The sequence below is a fragment of the Sphaeramia orbicularis genome, chromosome 15 (genome assembly GCF_902148855.1).
Source record: "Sphaeramia orbicularis chromosome 15, fSphaOr1.1, whole genome shotgun sequence".
In the NCBI taxonomy this organism is placed as follows: domain Eukaryota; kingdom Metazoa; phylum Chordata; class Actinopteri; order Kurtiformes; family Apogonidae; genus Sphaeramia; species Sphaeramia orbicularis.
This window is the reverse complement of record NC_043971.1, coordinates 52,054,145-52,072,441: the sequence shown is the minus strand read 5'-3', so window position 1 is coordinate 52,072,441 and position 18,297 is coordinate 52,054,145. Positions and strand designations below refer to the sequence as shown.

Sequence of the window (18,297 nt, the reverse complement as noted above, 5' to 3'; positions counted from 1 at the left end):
CCAGACGTGACAGCGACTCAGTAACAATTTTCAACAACATTAATTAATTTCCGATCGTTTCTGTTCAACAGCACCGATGACTATTATCAATAAAACACTCACAACTAAAACTAAACCATATCTGTGTTCTCACCAGTTTATATATAAAAGTAACCCTCAGGAATCCAAGACTCATCTGATGCCGATAATTATCACGATAAATGTCAGATCTGGATTTATGTACAGTTTAAAGGCTGGTTTTAGATCCTGAGTATTTAGTTAGTTTAGGTTTTAAATTATTTGTAAACAATTTAAAATGATTTAAAAAAAAATACCAAAAATGACGTAAAACTGATGAAAAATGCACCAAGAAAATTAGGTGAAAAAGTGTTGATAAGCAACAATTATCATGATAAACATCTGATCTATTGTGTTCAAGTGAAAAGGTTGGTTTTAGTGTTAAACAAAAAACAAACAGGATTTAATACAAAGAAAACTAGAAGTAATATAAGAGAGGATTATTTATAGATTAAACTCTTTTGTCTTAAAAATATAATATGACAAAGGTAAAACACTCAAACCTGTCACGATAAAACCATTTAATATCAGAATATATCAGAGGAAATTTAAGAAAAACAACAAACTATAACATTAAATGTTTTATCTGAGATTGTGACCCAAATAAACCGTACGAACAAAACGATATGAACGTTATATCGCGATAAAAAAAGAGCCACTGGTCACGACATGAGCATGAAATTCAATGAAACTGTCAAAGTTCAGTCCTGATAGTTCTCATTCTACCGCCCATCCGCTGGAAAACACTTCTTTACTGCTGCTAACTTTGACCCGTACCCTGGGCCGGTTCTAGACCACTTCAGTCCGGTCCCGGGTCTTCGTCCAAACTCCGGGAGTCCCGACAAGAAGTTGTTTCCGCGGAGCTCGGAGCGCGAGCCGCCGTGGAGCCGCGGGGTCAGGGGGCGCTGCGGCTCCTTTAGCTCCGGAGCTAAAGCTAACAGGCTAACCCGAACAATCCGCCGAGGACCGTCGAAGCCCGGCGTCGGAAACCCGCCCGTCCCCGGCCCGGTCCGGCGCCGGCACCGGTCCGGGAGCGCGTGTGCGGTGCGTGTGTGTGTTTTCACCTGCAGTTCGGCCCGCTCCACCTCCCATTGTGCCCGCTCCACTTCGAATCGGGCCCATTCGTGCTGCAGGAAGTGCAGGATCCCCGGGATACTGTACTGCGCCCTGGCCGCCTCCCCAGCGTCGCCATCGGGCAGCGGCGCTTTGCCTCCGCCGGCCAGCACGGAGTTGTTATTGTTGTTGAAGAACACGCCGGGCCCCGCCTGTTCGTCCATGGCCGGGCTCGGTGGAAGGGTCTGTCCGCTGAATCGCTGCTCCGCGGAGCTCGGAACCAACGGAAGGGCAAACGCTGTTCGACGGCGGTCCGTCCGCTTCAGCTCCGGGGAACGAACTCACCGTCTGACAGCTAGCTGTCACACGGTGACGTCAGCACCGCCGCCACGCCCACAGCGTGTCAGCACGGGGGCGCTCGGTGTGGTCACCGGGACAGCACGGAGACACAAAGAAAATAATAATAATAATAATAATAATAATAATAATAATAATAATAATTCATAGATCATAATGACAATTTTGTTCTTTTTTCTTAATTTTGTTGTATTTTTTTTTCCATTTTGTCGTTCTCAGTTAATTTTTTAAATACATTTTTTCTTTTTATTGTCAGTCGTTTTAGTGGTTTTTTTTTTATTTTTTTTATTTTTTTATCCTTTTTGTTGAAATTTCGGATCTGCAAAGATGAAGTTAAAAGAACAAAAAAACTGAATGTAATACTGCCACCACCACTATTATTACTACTGCTGCTACTTATACTACTAAAAACAATAACATCATAATTATTTTATAATAATTACTATTATTAATAATAATAACAATAACATATTTAGGTGTAGTTCATATTATGCCAGGATGTAGAGCTGTGAATATTCAGAATGTTAATCATATTGTTCAGTTTTTGTTTTTCATTTTGCTGATTTTTTTTGCACTTTCTGTTCTGTTTTTTTCCCTCATTTTATATTTGCAAAAAAACAACTAAATCACAAAAAAAGCTTACGAGACTGAACATAAAGATAATAAATAATAAGAACATGAAGAAAAAAGATTTTCTTTCACTGTCTCTTACAGTAATTGTGAAAAAGCCAAGTTTTCTTTTCCTTTTCTGCCATATTTTTCTTTATTTCTGAGGTAAAACCACATTTTTTTGGTGAAGGGATGACCAAGGTGTTTTCAGACAAGTGGGAGGGGTTAAATATGTGATTGACAGCTGTAATTATTGATAACTGATCAGATGTGTGGAAATCTTCTACTCCCCTTTCACCAAATTAAAAAGGATAAAAAAAAAAATCATTAAAATGTCAGTCATTAAAAAAAAAACTGTTCTGTGGAGAATGTGCAGGAGGATGTTTTAAATCCAACAGGTCAATAAAAATGTCCATCTTCAGTTGTGTGTATCGTTCAAAACAACTTTATTAACATCTGAAAGGAATGAAGCTGGAGCGTCACATGGACAGATCTGTTCACCGTCTGTTTACACAGATGTGAATCAGATCAAAACACGTTCATGTACGACGACACATTCACCGTCTGATCGTTTACAACAGGGTTCAACTCATGTTAGTCCAGGTTCCACATTCAGATCAATACCATCTAAAGTGGATCAGAACCAGGCAAATAAGAGCAGAAGAGCCCAGAAATAATCACCCACAATATTCAATTTGTTTTAGTGTGAAAAACCCCCAGTAAATTTCAACAATATTATGTCTCAGTTTATTATGAACACAACGTACAGATCACAGTGGATCTAAAATACACCAAACATTTAGTAACAGGTAGAATATTGGTAAAATTACACTGATTTATACAAAGACATTTCAAGTTGTTCATATTTGTTCAGGATATTCTAATTAGTTTGTAAATATGACCATTTTCATGTAATTTCACTTTTTTTTTTTACACTAAAACAAAGAGAAAAAGGAGAAGATTTTTCTCAAAGAAAAAAAAAAAGTTCGGATCCGGTCCGACCCACTTAAGATGGAATGTGGAACCTGAATTGAGTGTTAATATTTTCACTGTGCAAATTCATCCCGCGGGCCAGGTTGGACCCTTTGGCGGGCGGTTTTGGTCCGCGGGCCGCATGTTTGACACCCCTGGATTACAACGATTACAATTAATTAACTTCAGTTGTGATTCAGGAATGTTTTTTCCTCCATACAATCGGTCAAAGTGCGTTTATGATTCAACGACAAAGTAAAATCACACAGAAAAACGACGCAGTGAAAGTTAAATATTCAATAGAAGAAAGGACAAAAACAACAAACAACAAAAACGACAAAAAAAATCAAATCAAATCAAATGAAAACGAGTCCCTTTAGGTACGATGTGGAACATACATTCACACTTCAGAGACGTATTTACACAAAAGTCTGGAAAATAAATACATGACGATGAAGTCGGGCTCGTGTTCAGAAGAAGCTGGTCTTGAGTTTGATGGTGGGTGTGGCCTGTACAGTGGGCGTGGCCTGCCTGGCCGCCGCCTTGGCCTTGCTGCTGGCCTGATTGGCCCGAACGGCCGATTCCAGGCAGGTCTTGAGCTCCGGTGCCGCCCCGATCACGACCTTGAAGGCGGCCGGGTACAGCGGCCCGATCCGCATCAGGTTCTGGAGAGCGAAGTCGTGCAGCGCCTTGGAGACCGACGTCGCCGAGGAGACGGCATTTTCATCCAGGAGGTACGAGATGAGGGTCGGGACGAGGAGGGCGAGGAGCTGGACGCCTGGAGGACGAGAAGACGAGGACGAAGATGACTGGATGAAACATGAGGATATCTAATAAAACGCACACACGACGGTTAAATAAACACACAATCAGAAAAAAAGGATCTAAACTATGAATAAAGGATCTGACCTAAAGAAAAAAGAATAAACTGAAGAAAAAAGGATCTGAACTAAAAGAAAAAAGAATCTGAACTGAAGAAAAAAGGATCTGAACTGAAGAAAAAAGGATCTGAACTGAAGAAAAAAGGATCTAAAGAAAAAAGATCTAAACTGAAGAAAAAAGGATCTAAAATAAAGAAAAATTGATCTAAACATCCAAAATATGAAAATGACACAATGACATCATAATTTTGTTCATTTTTGTTAATTTTCTTGATTATTTTGTTAATTTTCTTGATGATTTTGTTCATTTTCTTGATTAGTTTGTTAATTTTCTAGACAGTTTTGTTCAGTTTCTTGATAATTTGGTTCAGTTTCGGTTTACCAAAGTCTTCACACAAAAAAGTAGCAGAATATGTGACTAAAATACCAGGTCAAATACAGAAATGAGCTGTTGACGTATTTACCATCATAGATCCGATAAGTGGACTGGTTAAACAAACACACTCCTGGTTCTATGGAACTGAACCACCGGTACCGGTTCCTGTCCAGAACCACGTGCAGGTTCTAAATGTAGCCTTTTCTGTCTGTGATCTGTGACATCCATCGACTTTAATGGATCTGAACATTTTAATGGAAGGAAAAACCTCTGAAAGGTTCCATCAGAACAGTTCCACCAAGAAGAACCCACAGCAGGAACCAAAGCATGTTCTGCATATGTGCGTGTGTGTGTGTGTGTGTTAAATATCCTTTTTCCACCTGATTCCCAGTCGTTTTTTTCCCTGTTAACAGAATTCCCCTTCATCTGTGTGGTTTGTGTTTCCGCCTCAAAGTTCCTGAGCATTTATTCAAATCCGTCTCGGTCGTTTCCAGTCGCAGACTCGAGGTCCTGCTGAATTTATTTAGAGTGTATTCGATGTATGTTTGACCAGGTCCAGGCAGTTTGGAGTGGATTTGCTGAATCTGCTGTTTAAGGGAATTGATTTGGTTTTGAGTGTATTCTGTAAAAATGTTAGACGATGTCGAAGAGCCAGGATCTTATGCACAAAAACAAATAAAAAATATACTAAACTGCACAAAAAATAAACTAAAATGCATGAAAACACACAAAAATATACTAAACTGCACAAAAAATAAACTAAAATGCCCAAAAACAAATAAAAAATATACTAACCTGCACAAAAAATAAACTAAAATGCCCAAAAACACAAAAAATATACTAAACTGCACAAAAAATAAACTAAAATGCCCAAAAACACAAAAAATATACTAACCTGCACAAAAAATAAACTAAAATGCCCAAAAACACAAAAAATATACTAAACTGCACAAAAAATAAACTAAAATGCACGAAAACACACAGAAAATATACTAACCTGCACAAAACATAAAATAAAATTCCTAAAAACACACAAAAATATACTAAACTGCACAAAAAATAAACTAAAATGCCCAAAAACACAAAAAATATACTAAACTGCACAATAAATAAATTAAAATGCACCAAAATATACCAAAAATAAACTAAAATGCATGAAAAAAAACACAGAAACTATACTAACCTGCATAAAAAAATAAACTAAGATGCACAAAAAACTGAAAATATATTAAAGTGCACAAAAAACAAACAAAAATGCATGAAAAAACAGAACATAAACTAAAATGCATCAAAATATACAAAAAATAAACTAAAATGTGTGGGAAAAAAATGAAAATAAACTAAACTGCACAAAAAAATACGCTAAAATGCACTAAAACACAGAAATTATACTAGAATGCACTAAAAAACTTGAAAAAACCCACTAAAATGCACTACAATACAAAAAGAATATGCAAAAATAGAAGAAACTACACAAAAAAAACACTAAAATACACACCCAAAAAAAAAACAGGAAAATGCACCGTAATATATTAAAATATATTAAAATACACTAAAGAACACACAAGAAACACTAAAATTTACTATAAAATTTAAAAAATATGTTAAAATACACTAAAAATCACCAAAACACCCTAAAATCCTGTAAACACATCAGGTAAAGTTTGGGGAAAGTGTTTTTTCTGGGTAATTTCAGTGGGAAAACACCGGTTCTGGAAGTTCCTGGTAAAATAAACCTTCCTGGTAAAATTCCCAGGTGAACAGAGGCGGGACTTTTCAGACTGGGGCTGTGATTGGTCGTACGTACGGTTCTGCTCCTCGCCCATGCACACCAGGTTCTCCAGGACCCGGACCCCTTCCTGCACCGCCTGCAGCTCGGCCGCCGTGGCGGGACGGCGCCGCTCCGCCGCCTTCAGCTTCTCCACCATGAGCGGCGCCAGGGCGTGGATGTAGGGCGTGGACAGCGCCCGGCTGGAGTGTTGGAACACGGACAGGAGCAGCTGGTAGCACCGGGCCTGGACCTGCGGCACAACCGGATGGGTCAGAAACCTGTACGCTCAGAGGTCAGAGGTCGACCGGGCGGGTTCTCACCGAGGGGTCAGCGGAGGTCAGGGCGCTGCGGTAACGCTCCATGCAGCCCTTCTGCAGGACGGCCACGCCCACCAGCTCGCTGCTCGCCGACAGGAGGAACAGGGTGATGGCGGTCAACATGCTGATGTCGTCCATGTCCGGTCTGGACTCGTCTGGAAAAAAAGACGACAGCAGGGGTTTAAGTTCTGGTCACATGACGTTCTACTGATCAGAAAAGAACCACGAAAACCAACAGGGATTAAGCACAATTAAAGATATGATGATGATGACGATGATCACTAATAATAATAATAATAATAATATTAATAATAATTATAATAATAATAATAACCATTATTCAACCAGGAAAAAATTACTTGTTGCCATTATCCTTCCAGTATCCAGGTGAACAAATAAAACACATTTTAAACTTTATTATAATTTAATATATAATATAATTTAATATATATATTAATATATATATTATTTTTCACAGTTTTTTTTGGGTCAGAATGACAGGAGGAAAAAATAAAAAAATAAATAACTATACAATCTATATGTAGAACATAAAAAATTTAAGTTTTTTGTGTTTTTTGCATCAAAAAAATATGGTTTGTTTACGTTACAAACATGTCATTTAAAGGGTTAAAAATATGACAGTTATTCAGTATTTGGTATTTTTGTTTATGGCTCAAACTGATGAAATACAAAAAAATGTAAAAGGGGAAAAAAAAAAGTTAAAAACAAACTGTATGAAAACCATTTGGACGTTACTACGGTTCTATGCGGATGATGTGCTGTAGATGGTTAAAGAATATGTGATAGCAGAGGGTTCATGTGTTCAGTTTACAGAGGCTTGAACCTAAATGGTTCAGCAGTTACAAAATCTGAAAACAAAAAAAATGCAAATCAGCCTCGAGGAACATGTGGTTCAGTGAACTGTGTTGAGTGTGTTCAGGTGGAAACACAGGGTTCTGTTCTAGGTAATAATAATAACAATAAAAAATTGCATTTACAAAGCACTTTCCATTCAGCAGAATCTCAAAGTGCTACAGAGAAAAGACAGCCAGGTTCCAGTAGGTCCAGGTTCAGGGTTCTGGGACCTGGGTCTGGGTTCTGTGTCCATGTTCTGTGTCCGTGTTCTGGGTCTGGGTTCTGTGTCCGTGTTCTGGGTCTGTGTTCTGTGTTCGTGTTCTGGGTCTGTGTTCTGGGTCCGTGTTCTGTGTCTGGGTTCTGTGTCCGTGTTCTGTGTCTGGGTTCTGTGTCCGGGTTCTGTGTCTGTGTTCTGGGTCTGGGTTCTGTGTCCGTGTTCTGGGTCTGGGTTCTGTGTCCGTGTTCTGGGTCTGGGTTCTGTGTCCGTGTTCTGGGTCTGTGTTCTGTGTCCGTGTTCTGGGTCTGGGTTCTGGGTCCGTGTTCTGTGTCTGGGTTCTGTGTCCGTGTTCTGGGTCTGGGTTCTGTGTCCATGTTCTGTGTCCGTGTTCTGGGTTCTGTGTCCGTGTTCTGGGTTCTGTGTCCGTGTTCTGGGTTCTGTGTCCATGTTCTGGGTTCTGTGTCCATGTTCTGTGTCCGTGTTCTGGGTCTGGGTTCTGTGTCCGTGTTCTGGGTCTGTGTTCTGTGTCCATGTTCTGGGTCTGGGTTCTGGGTCCGTGTTCTGTGTCTGGGTTCTGTGTCTGGGTTCTGTGTCCATGTTCTGTGTCCGTGTTCTGGGTCTGGGTTCTGGGTCTGTGTTCTGTGTCCATGTTCTGGGTCTGGGTTCTGGGTCCATGTTCTGTGTCTGGGTTCTGTGTCTGGGTTCTGTGTCCGTGTTCTGGGTCTGGGTTCTGTGTCCGTGTTCTGGGTCTGTGTTCTGTGTCCATGTTCTGGGTCTGGGTTCTGGGTCCGTGTTCTGTGTCTGGGTTCTGTGTCCGGGTTCTGGGTCTATGTTCTGGGTTCTGGTTCCTACCGGGCTGTGCGTTCTCTAGGACCGAGGCCAGGCTGCTCCGGACCAGCCCGGTCCACTGCGTCTCCATGGCGTCCACTCGGGCCAGCGGTGACGTCAGGATGGTCTTGATTCCCTGCAGAGCGGCTGAAACCGGCGCCGGTACCGACCCGTCTGCCGTTTTAACGGCCGTTTCCCTCAGAACACCGGTGATGAGGAAGAGCACAGTGGGGAGGATGGTCATACTGCCTGGAACACGAACAGAAGAGGGTTTAAGGACAGAGAGTGACCTGGTAGAAGGTCAAAGGTCAGGTCACCCTGAGGTTCCTTCAGTCACTTTATAATAAAGTCCAAATTAAAACAGTTTTTACTGGTTTAATGATCGTATGACATGAACATTTACTGAGTTTCAATGACACAGTTTGAAGGAAACGTCATTAAATATTAACTCTGTTCTGGTAGTTCTGTGTTCTGGTGGGTTTGTGTTCTGATGGTTCTGTGTTCTGGTGGTTCTGTGTTCTCTGTATTCTGGTGGTTATGTGTTCTGGTGGTTCTGTGTTCTAGTGGTTCTGTGTTCTCTGTATTCTGGTTGTTCTGTGTTCTGGTGGTTCTGTTTTCTGGTGGTTCTGTGTTCTAGTGGTTCTGTGTTCTCTGTATTCTGATTGTTCTGTGTTCTGGTGGTTCTGCATTCTGGTGGGTTCTGTGTTCTGGTGGTTCTGTGTTCTGGTGGTTCTGCATTCTGGTGGGTTCTGTGTTCTGGTGGTTCTGTGTTCTGGTGGGTTTGTGTTCTGATGGTTCTGTGTTCTGGTGGTTCTGTGTTCTCTGTATTCTGGTTGTTCTGTGTTCTGGTGGGTTTGTGTTCTGATGGTTCTGTGTTCTGGTGGTTCTGCATTCTGGTGGGTTCTGTATTCTGGTGGTTCTGTGTTCTGGTGGTTCTGTGTTCTCTGTGTTCGGGTGGTTTTATGTTCTGGTTGTTCTGTGTTCTCTGTGTTCTGGTGCTTCTGTGTTCTGGTGGTTCTGTGTTCTGGTGGTTCTGTGTTCTCTGTGTTCTGTGTTCTGGTGGTTCTCTGTTCACTGTCTTCTGGTGGTTCTGTGTTCTGGTGGTTCTATGTTCTCTGTGTTCTGGTGGTTCTGTGTTCTGGTGGTTCTATAGTGTCTGTGTTCTGGCGGTTCTGTGTTCTGGTGGTTCTGTGTTCTGGTGGTTCTATGTTCTCTGTGTTCTGGCGGTTCTGTGTTCTGGTGGTTCTATGTTATGGTGGGTCTCTGTTCACTGTGTTCTGTGTTCTGGGGGTTCTATGTTCTCTGTGTTCTGGTGGTTCTGTGTTCTGGTGGTTCTATGTTCTCTGTGTTCTGGTGGTTCTGTGTTCTCTGTGCTCTGGTGGTTCTGTGTTCTGGTGGTTCTATGTTCTCACTATTCTGGTGGTACTGTGTTCTGGTGGTTCTAAGTTCTGGTGGTTCTGTGTTCTAGTGGTTCTGTGTTCTCTGTATTCTGGTTGTTCTGTGTTCTGGTGGGTTTGTCTTCTGATGGTTCTGTGTTCTGGTGGTTCTGTGTTCTGGTGGGTTCTGTGTTCTGGTGGTTCTGTGTTCTCTGTGTTCTGGTGGTTCTATGTTCTCTGTGTTCTGGTGGTTCTATGTTCTTGTGGGTCTGTGTTCTCTGTGTTCTGGTGGTTCTGTGTTCTGGTGGTTCTATGATCTCTGTGTTCTGGTGGTTCTGTGTTCTGGTGGTTCTATGTTCTCTGTGTTCTGGTGGTTCTGTGTTCTGGTGGTTCTGTGTTCTCTGTGTTCTGGTGGTTCTGTGTTCTGGTGGTTCTATGTTCTCTGTGTTCTGGTGGTTCTGTGTTCTGGTGGTTCAGTTTTCTCTGTGCTCTGGTGGTTCTGTGCTCTGGTGGTTCTGTGTTCTGGTGGGTCTGTGTTCTGGTGGGTCTGTGTTCTAGTGGTTCTGTGTTCTGGTGGTTCTGTGTTCTTGTGGTTCTATGTTCTCTGTGTTCTGGTGGTTCTGTGTTCTTGTGGTTCTATGTTCTCTGTGTTCTGGTGGTTCTGTGTTCTTGTGGTTCTGCGTTCGGGTCGGCGCCTGGCCTCACCTGCAGGCGTGCACAGTGAGGGCAGCTCTGCCAGGATGGTGACGGCGTTGGCGACCAGGCGTGCGCCGTCGTCGGGCAGACGGCGCGGCCGCAGCGCCGCGTGGCTGGGCGACTCCTTGACCCTGGTGTTGAGCTGCGGCAGGTGTCGCACCAGGATGAACACCAGCAGCTCCATGGCGGCGAACACCAGGGACTTCCCCGGAACCAGCTCCCCGGAGGCTCCGCCCTCCCCCAGGCTCGGAACGCACTCCTTCTCACCCTCGTCATCTTTACCTGAAGAAGAAAAGATGAACACGGAACCGGATCAGTGACACTGGAATTACGTCACTTAGAATGGAACAGAACAGAAAAGAATGGAACAGAACGGAATGGAACGGAACAAAACAAAACAAAAAAGATCAGAACGTAAAAGAATAGAACAGAACAAAACAAAACAGAACGGAACGGAACAGAACGGAAAAGAACAGAACGGAACAGAGCAGAATAGAAAAGAACGGAACAGAACAGAACGGAACGGAACAGAATAGAAAAGAATGGAATGGAACAGAAAGGAACAGAACAGAACAGAAAAGAAAAGAACAGAACAAAACGGAACAGAATGGAACCGAACAGAACAGAACAAAATGGCACAGATTAGAAAAGAATGGAATGGAACAGAAAGGAACAGAACAGAACAGAAAAGAAAAGAACAGAACAGAACAGAACAGAACGGAACCGAACAGAACAGAACAAAATGGCACAGATTAGAAAAGAATGGAATGGAACAGAAAGGAACAGAACAGAACAGAAAAGAAAAGAACAGAACAGAACGGAACGGAACAGAACAGAACAGAACAAAATGGAACAGAATAGAAAAGAATGGAATGGAATAGAACAGAACAGAATGGAACACAACAGAGCAGAAAACAACAATGGAAAAGAATAGAACAGAACACAACAAAACGGAACGGAATAGAAAAGAATGGAACGGAACAGAACAGAACGGAACAGAATGGAATGGAACAGAACGGAACAGAACAGAAAAGAATAGAACAGAATGGAAGGGAACAGATTAATTAATTAATTTGGGGGGGGGGGGGGAAATCAGTCATTATCGATACTTAGAAGAAGAAGAACTAGACAATTTCCACACGCGGAAATCGTGAGAGGGGCTCGGGGGTCGGGGGGGTATGTGTGTTCGACGTTACCAAAGACTTCATGGTCGGAGGGGAATTCTGTGTTCTGAACTCCCATTCACTTTATATGGACAATCTGTGTGTCAAAGTGTGGCGGCTGACGGACGTCACCATTAGTAGTAGTAATAGAAGTAGTAGTAGTATTTTTAGTAGTATTAGCAGTATTTTTAGTAGTAGTAGTTTTTTTAGTAGTAGTGGTAGTATCTTCAGTTGTATTTTTAGTACTAGTGGTAGTAGTAGTAGTAGTAGTAGTATTTTTAGTAGTAGTTGCCACAGCGACGTCGCTGCACTGACACACACACAGAATGAAACTGAAACACAGAGCAGTAGGAATAGGCTGAGACTGGAGCAGAAATGGTCCCTAAAAACTGCTAATTACAGGAAAATCGTAAAAGATAGGTGAAAACTGAAATGACCATGAGCGTCAGAGAGACCAAGGGAACATAAAGATGTAGGTTTTTTTCCCGTACTGTGAGAAATGACTGAGTTAGAGCAGTTTAAAAACAGTCAACTGACCAAGAGTAAGAAGGAATCCGCTACAATGGAGAGTTAATGGGAGAAAGAAGGGATGAGCCTCCAAACTAGTGCCTGTCATTTCACTTTAAAAAGAGCTAGGTCTTCAAACATGGGTTCATATGAAGCCCAGGAACCATGGCTACGTTTTTGGAAAAGATCATTTGCCTTCAATGTATCGTTTGGCCGGGAGGGCGATTTATTCAGAGAATTTTCAGTTGAATTTTCACTGCTCTTCCACTCTAGCGTGATGACATCACACACTCTAACTCAGGAAATTTGGACAATTTTCACTCAACCCAGGGGTTTTTGAAGACTCACCTATTGAAAACCGTAAACCCCATCCTCATAGAAAGTACATTCTTGCAGAGAGGACAAAAATGCCTGCGTTTTAAAGTTTCAATGAAGTCTCTTGGTCAAAGTATGGCGAAGTAATAGTGTCTGGAAAAAAGTGGACTTTTCTGGCTGATTTTTTCCTCTCCCCATTAGTTGTAGTCATGTGTGACCTGATTGGCTGATGCTGATCACCTGACACCTGAGCTTCAACTGTCTGTGTTCTATACTCTGTGTGTGTGTGTGTGTGTGTGTGAGGGGGGGTGTGTGTGTGTGTGTGTGTGAGGGTGTGTGTGTGTGTGTGTGTGTGAGGGTGTGTGTGTGTGTATGAGAGAGAATCAGTTTGAATCAGTTTATTCTATCAGTAATAGGAGGAGAAGTAGAAGGAGAAGTAGTAATAAAAGTAATATTTTTAGTAGTAGTGGTAGTAGTAGTTGTAGTAGTAGTAGTAGTAGTATTTTTAGTAATACTAGTAGTAGTATTTTTAGTAGTAGTCGTAGTAGAAGTAGTTTTCATAGTAGTAGTACTATTTGTAGTAGTAGTAGTATTTTTATTAGTAGTAGTAGTAATAGTAGTCGTATTTTTAGTAATAGTAGTAGTACTTTCAGTAGTAGTGGTTGTATTTTTAGTAGTAGTAGTAGTTATCATAGTAGTAAAAGTAATAGTAGTGGTATCAGTACTGTCTCACACACCCAGCGTTGCTATGGACTCTCCAGGGTTGCTATGGGAGGAGAAACATGTCAGACTGATTCAGTTTATTGGACACACCTGGGACACACACAGAGCAGAGGGGCTGTTGCCGCAGCAACGGCGCTGCACTGACACACACAGAGTGAGAGAGACACACAGAGCAGCAGGAAAAGGCTGAGTGAGGCACTCAGAACAGGTCCCGGAAAACTGCTAATTATGGGAAAACCGTACAAGATAGGTGAAAACCGAAATGACCGTGAGCGTCAGAAGGACCTGGGGAACACACAGATGTAGGTTTTTTTCACGTACTATGAGAAATGACTGAGTTAGAGCAGTGTAAAAACAGTCAACTGACCAAGACAAGAAGGAACCTGCTACAATGGAGAGTTAATGGAGGAAAGAAGGGATGAGCCTCCAAACTAGTGCCTGTCATTTGTCTTTAAAAAGAGCTAGGTCTTCAAACATGGGTTCATATGAAGCCCAGGAACCATGGCTACGTTTTTGGAAAAGATCATTCACCTGCGATGTATCGTTTGGCCGGGAGGGCGATTTATTCAGAGAATTTTCAGGTGAATTTTCACTGCTCTCACACTCTAGTGTGATGACATCACCCACTCTAACTCAGGAAATTTTGAGAATTTTCACTCAACCCAGGGGTTTTTGAAGACTCACCTATTGAAAACCGTAAACCCCATCCTCATACAAAGTACATTCGTGCGGAGAGGACAAAAATGCCTGCGTTTTAAAGTTTAAATGAAATCTGTAGGTGAAAGTATGGTGAAGTAGTAGTGTCTGGAAAAAAGTGGAGTTTTCTGGCTGATTTTTTCGTCTCCCCATTCATTTCTATGGGACTTTTTTCGCATGTTTTTCGCGAATAACTCTGCGAAAAATTCATGAATTTCTACCTTGAGTCATTGCACACTATTCCCGATGAAACCGCACGTTTTAATGTATAATTTGCAGGGGTCTTTCCAGCGGTTCGGGCCGCATTAACGGACAAAATTTTGTCCGGAAGATGAAGATGAAGAAAAACTAGACAATTTCCACACGCGGAAATCGTGAGAGGGGCTCGGGGGTCGGGGGTCGGGGTGGTGGTGGGGGGGGGCATGCCAGTTTGAGTCCATGTTCAGGCTGAAGCAGCATGTAGCTGGAGAATGACACTGAGAAATGTTGGAGAAACACAGCAGACATGACAGGAGACTGTATTCATTAGATATTGTCATGTGTGACCTGATTGGCTAATGCTGATCACCTGACACCTGAGCTTCAACTGTCTGTGTTCTATACTCTGTCTGCAGCTGAGAACTGAAGAGCTGTGTGTGTGTGTGTGTGTGTGTGTGTGTGTGTGTGTGTGTGTGTGTGTGTGTGTGAGAGAGAGAGAGAGAATCAGTTTGAATCAGTTCTATCAGTAATAGGAGGAGAAGGAGAAGTAGTAGAATTTACAGTAATAGTACTATATGTAGTAGTAGTAATAGTAGTAGTGGTATTTTTAGTAGTAGTAGTTGCCACAGCAACGGCGCTGCACTGACACACACACAGAATGAAACTGACACACAGAGCAGCAGGAATAGACTGAGACTGGAGCACAACAGGTCCCGAGAAACTGCTAATTACAGGAAAACTGTAAAAGATAGGTGAAAACCGAAATGACCGTGAGCGTCAGAGAGACCTGTGGAACACAAAGATAAAGTTTTTTTTCCGTACTGTGAAAAATGATCGTGTTAGGGCAGTTTAAAAGCAGTCAACTGACCAAGACAACAAATAATCCGCTACAATGGAGAGTTAATGGAGGAAAGAAGGGATGAGCCTCCAAAGTAGTGCCTGTCATTTCACTTTAAAAAGAGCTAGGTCTTCAAACATGGGTTCATATAAAGCCCAGGAACCATGGCTATGTTTTTGGAAAATATCATTTGCCTGCGATGTATCGTTTGGCCGGGAGGGCAATTTATTCAGAGAATTTTCAGTTGAATTTTCTCTGCTCTTCCACTCTAGCGTGATGACATCACACACTCTAACTCAGGAAATTTGGACAATTTTCACTCAACCCAGGGGTTTTTGAAGACTCACCTATTGAAAACCGTAAACCCCATCCTCATACCAAGTACATTCATGTGGAGAGGACAAAAAAGCCTGCGTTTTAAAGTTTAAATGAAGTCTGTAGGTCAAAGTATGGCGAAGTAGTAGTGTCTGGAAAAAAGTGGACTTTTCTGGCTGATTTTTTCCTCTCCCCATTAGTTGTAGTCATGTGTGACCTGATTGGCTGATGCTGATCACCTGACACCTGAGCTTCAACTGTCTGTGTTCTATACTCTGTGTGTGTGTGTGTGTGTGTGTGTGTGTGTGTGTGTGTATGAGAAAGAATCAGTTTGAATCAGTTTATTCTATCAGTAAAAGGAGGAGAAGTAGAAGGAGAAGTAGTAATAGAAGTAGTATTTTTAGTAGTAGTGGTAGTAGTAGTTGTAGTAGTAGTAGTATTTTTAGTAATACTAGTACTAGTATTTTTAGTAGTAGTAGTAGTAAAAGTAGTTTTCATAGTAGTAGTAGTATTTGTAGTAGTAGTAGTAGTATTTTTATGAGTAGTAGTAGTAATAGTAGTCATATTTTTAGTAATAGTAGTAGTACTTTCAGTAGTAGTGGTTGTATTTTTAGTAGTAGTAGTAGTTATCATAGTAGTAAAAGTAATAGTAGTGGTATCAGTACTGTCTCACACACCCAGCGTTGCTATGGACTCTCCAGGGTTGCTATGGGAGGAGAAACATGTCAGACTGATTGGGTTTATTGGACACACCTGGGACACACAGAGCAGAGGGGCTGTTGCCGCAGCAACGGCGCTGCACTGACACACACAGAGAGAGAGAGACACACAGAGCAGCAGGAATAGACTGAGTGAGGCACTCAGAACAGGTCCCGGAAAACTGCTAATTATGGGAAAACCATAAAAGATAGGTGAAAACCGAAATGACCGTGAGCGTCAGAAGGACCTGGGGAACACACAGATGTAGGTTTTTTTCACATACTGTGAGAAATGACTGAGTTAGAGCAGTTTAAAAACAGTCAACTGACCAAGACAAGTAAGAATTCGCTACAATGGAGAGTTAATGGGGGAAAGAAGGGATGAGCCTCCAAACTAGTGCCTGTCATTTCACTTTAAAAAGAGCTAGGTCTTCAAACATGGATTCATATGAAGCCCAGGAAACATGGCTACGTTTTTGGAAAAGATCATTCACCTGCGATGTATGGTTTTGCCGGGAGGGCGATTTATTCAGAGAATTTTCAGTTGAATTTTCTCTGCTCTCACACTCTAGTGTGATGACATCACCCACTCTAACTCAGGAAATTTTGAGAATTTTCACTCAACCCAGGGGTTTTTGAAGACTCACCTATAGAAAACCGTAAACCCCATCTTCATACAAAGTACATTCGTGCGGAGAGGACAAAAATGCCTGCGTTTTAAAGTTTAAATGAAGTCTGTAGGTGAAAGTATGGCGAAGTAGTAGTGTCTGGAAAAAAGTGGACTTTTCTGGCAGATTTTTTCCTCTTCCCATTCATTTCTATGGGACCTTTTTCGCATGTTTTTTGCGAATAACTCTGCGAAAAATTCACGAATCTCTACGAAAAATACATAGCACGCTATTCCCGATGAAACCGCACGTTTTAATGTATAATTTGCAGGGGTCTTTCCAGCGGTTCGGGCCGCATTAACGGACAAAAATGTGTCCGGAAGATGAAAAATATTAATAAACGAGCGGAAGAACAATAGGTGCTCGTGGCTTCGCCACGAGCACCTCTCTCCCATTGCTTTGCAATGGGGGAGAGGTGCTCGTGTCGATGCCCGAGCCCCTAACTAGACAATTTCCACACGCGGAAATCGTGAGAGGGGCTCGGGGGTCGGGGGGGCATGTCGGTTCGACGTTGCCAAAGACTTAATGGCCGGAGGGGAATTCTGTGTTCTGAACCCCCATTCACTTTATATGGACAAGCTGAGAGCCAAAGTTTGGCGGCTGACGGATGTCACCATTAGTAGTAGTAATAGAAGTAATAGTAGTATTTTTAGTAGTAGTACTAATTTTAGTTGTAGTGGTAGTATCTTCAGTAGTATTTGTAGTACTAGTAGTAGTAGTAGTAGTAGTGGTATTTTTAATAGTAGTAGTAGTTGGAGTTGCCACAGTAACGGCGCTGCACTGACACACACAGAGAATGAAACTAACACACAGACCAGCAGGAATAGGCATAGACTGGAGCAGAACAGGTTCCAATCAACTGCTAATTATGGGAAAACCGTAAAACATAGGTGAAAACCGAAATGACCGTGAGCGTCAGAAGGACCTGGGGAACACACAGATGTAGGTTTTTTTCACATACTGTGAGAAATGACTGAGTTAGAGCAGTTTAAAAACAGTCAACTGACCAAGACAAGAAGGAATCTGCTAGAATGGAGAGTTAATGGGGGAAAGAAGGGATGAGCCTCCAAACTAGTGCCTGTCATTTCACTTTAAAAAGAGCTAGGTCTTCAAACATGGGTTCATATGAAGCCCAGGAACCATGGCTACGTTTTTGGAAAATGTCATTCAACTGCGATGTATCGTTTGGCCGGGAGGGCGATTTATTCAGAGAATTTTCAGGTGAATTTTCACTGCTCTCACACTCTAGTGTGATGTCATCACACACTCTAACTCAGGAAATTTTGAGAATTTTCACTCAACCCAGGGGTTTTTGAAGACTCACCTATTGAAAACCGTAAACCTCATCCTCATACCAAGTACATTTGTGCGGAGAGGACAAAAATGTCTGCGTTTTAAAGTTTAAATGAAGTCTGTAGGTCAAAGTATGGTGAAGTAGTAGTGTCTGGAAAAAAGTGGACTTTTCTGGCTGATTTTTTCCTCTCCCCATTAGTTGTAATCATGTGTGACCTGATTGGCTGATGCTGATCACCTGACACCTGAGCTTCAACTGTCTGTGTTCTATACTCTGTGTGTGTGTGTGTGTGTGTGTGTGTGTGTGTGTGTGTGTGTGTGTGTGTGTGTGTGTGTGAGTGTGTGTTAGTTTTGGAGTGTGTGTTTGTGTGTGTGTGTGTGTGTCAGTGTGTGAGTGTGTTTGTGCATGAGAGAGAATCAGTTTGAATCAGTTTAACAGTAATAGGAGGAGAAGGAGTACAAGTAACAGTAATAGTAGTATTTTTAGTAGCAGTAGTGGTAGTAGTAGTAGTATTTTC

At 42.0% G+C, this 18,297-nt stretch overlaps 2 protein-coding genes across 6 annotated transcripts in view; both read right to left on the bottom strand.

Annotated features, from left to right (window-relative positions):
- Positions 1-1,465, bottom strand: part of LOC115434234 (striatin-like) — a 58,025-nt gene extending 56,560 nt beyond the window's left edge. For all 3 annotated transcript variants that reach the window (XM_030156066.1, XM_030156067.1, XM_030156069.1), the window contains exon 1: positions 1,122-1,465. In XM_030156066.1, coding sequence (XP_030011926.1) covers positions 1,122-1,334 — 213 coding nt within the window. In that variant the 5' untranslated portion in view covers positions 1,335-1,465. The remainder of the gene's footprint in view (positions 1-1,121) is intronic.
- A 1,494-nt stretch (positions 1,466-2,959) lies between these two features.
- Positions 2,960-18,297, bottom strand: part of heatr5b (HEAT repeat containing 5B) — a 64,923-nt gene continuing 49,585 nt past the window's right edge. For 2 of the 3 annotated variants that reach the window (XM_030155939.1, XM_030155938.1), the window contains exons 32-36: positions 10,375-10,647; positions 8,318-8,542; positions 6,397-6,548; positions 6,113-6,326; positions 3,519-3,826 (exon numbers count right to left, since the gene is read on the bottom strand). In XM_030155939.1, the coding sequence (XP_030011799.1) occupies positions 3,519-3,826; positions 6,113-6,326; positions 6,397-6,548; positions 8,318-8,542; positions 10,375-10,647 (1,172 nt within the window). Of the gene's footprint in view, positions 3,827-6,112; positions 6,327-6,396; positions 6,549-8,317; positions 8,543-10,374; positions 10,648-18,297 lie in introns of all 3 variants that reach the window. The other variant, XM_030155937.1, reaches the window with a different exon arrangement.